Below are 1533 nucleotides of genomic sequence, written 5' to 3'. Positions count from 1 at the left end.
CTTTGAAGAGGTTGGGGAAGGCAATTGGGCATTCACCATCTACCTGTCATAGATGGGTAAAAGAAGGCCTCATTAAGTCGCACACAAGTTCAATACATCCAGCATTGAGTGAAGACCACAAGCACATTAGGTTACATTTTGTGATGGGCAAATTAGTCTTTGATAGGCTATTGAGGTGTATAATGTTCAAGGATATGAGTCACATCATTCACATTGATTAAAAATGGTTTTATATGACCAATCCAAAATGTAGATACTACATTGGCAGCAATGAAGAACTTCCTTATAGAAGTTGTAAAAGCAAAAGGTACATAACAAAGATCATGTTCTTAGCAGCTGTTTCAAGACCAACATACAAAGAGAATGGAGAAGTATTGTTTGATGGAAAGCTTGGTATATGGCCCTTCACCTACCAAGAACCAGCAAAAAGAAAAGAGCAAGAATAGGGTGGCTGGTACAATTGTCACAAAACCAATTGAATCTATCACAAAGGCAGTCACAAAACAAACTTTGATCAACTTAGTGATACCAGCCATTAAACAAAAATGGCCAGCATCTGCATCAAAGGAAATTCATATTCAGCAAGATAATGCTAAGCCTCATATAAATGGGAAAGACAAAGATTTCTTGGAGGCAGCAACTTCAGATGGGTTTAACATCAAATTAACACAACAACCAGCGCAATCACCTGATTTGAACATCTTAGATCTAGGTTTCTTTAGATCAATTCAATCATTACAAGACGAAAATCCAGCAAAGACAGTTGAAGAGTTGGTGAATAAGGTAACAGAAGCATATGAATCAGAAACAGTTGAAACACTAGATAATGTGTTTTTAAATTTACAAGCTTGTATGCTGGAAATTATGAAAAAAAGAGAGCACAATAACTATCCACTACCACATTTGGCAAAGGTTTCACAAAGAAGACAAGAGACACTTCCTAGAGATTTAACAGTTGATGAAGATCTGGTGAAAGAATGTATTCAATTTTTAATTGCATGTGGATCGATAGGTAAACTAGATCAATTAATGTTGGACCTAGGCATACAAATCCCCTTTTGAACAAGTTAGGTTGTTGTTTGATTGAGAAACTATCATCAATGTCTTAGGCATGAAAGTTTATCAAGTCAAACATAAGAACCTAATGTTGAAGTTTGTAAGACTCCATTTTGGTAAAAAAAATAAAAATAAACCATGTAAGCAGTCATTTTGGAATGGCCTATGAATGACATTTTAAGTTTTTATGATGAATGCATTGTTACTCTCAGCAAGCAACTTTTCTTCATTGAGTAACTTAACCACATATAAATGCCTCATCAAGAGGAGACATAACATGGAAACTCAAAAATTAAAAAAAACTGAACACCTCAACATGTAATGCCTCTTGGTGGCAGCAAATATGGGTCAGTAAACCTAAGAATAAGTTACCTCAACATGGCTACAACTAATGGTGACATTACTAGCAACAACATGGAGCACTTATTTTAGGCTTATTTGAGTATTGTCCTTAATAGTAAAACACCAACACAAAGA

At 35.2% G+C, this 1533-nt stretch overlaps 1 protein-coding gene across 1 annotated transcript; it reads left to right on the top strand.

Annotated features, from left to right (window-relative positions):
* Nucleotides 1-363: 363 nt before the first annotated feature.
* LOC141590154 (uncharacterized) lies at nt 364-1062 on the top strand. Its single transcript, XM_074410763.1, has one exon. The coding sequence runs from the start codon at nt 364-366 to the stop codon at nt 1060-1062; it is 699 nt and encodes a 232-aa protein (XP_074266864.1).
* The last annotated feature ends 471 nt before the right edge of the window (nt 1063-1533 follow it).

Source organism: Silene latifolia, chromosome 7 (assembly GCF_048544455.1).
Source record: "Silene latifolia isolate original U9 population chromosome 7, ASM4854445v1, whole genome shotgun sequence".
NCBI classification, from domain to species: domain Eukaryota; kingdom Viridiplantae; phylum Streptophyta; class Magnoliopsida; order Caryophyllales; family Caryophyllaceae; genus Silene; species Silene latifolia.
The sequence above is the reverse complement of the archived record's forward strand: the minus strand, read 5'-3'. Positions and strand labels throughout refer to the sequence as shown.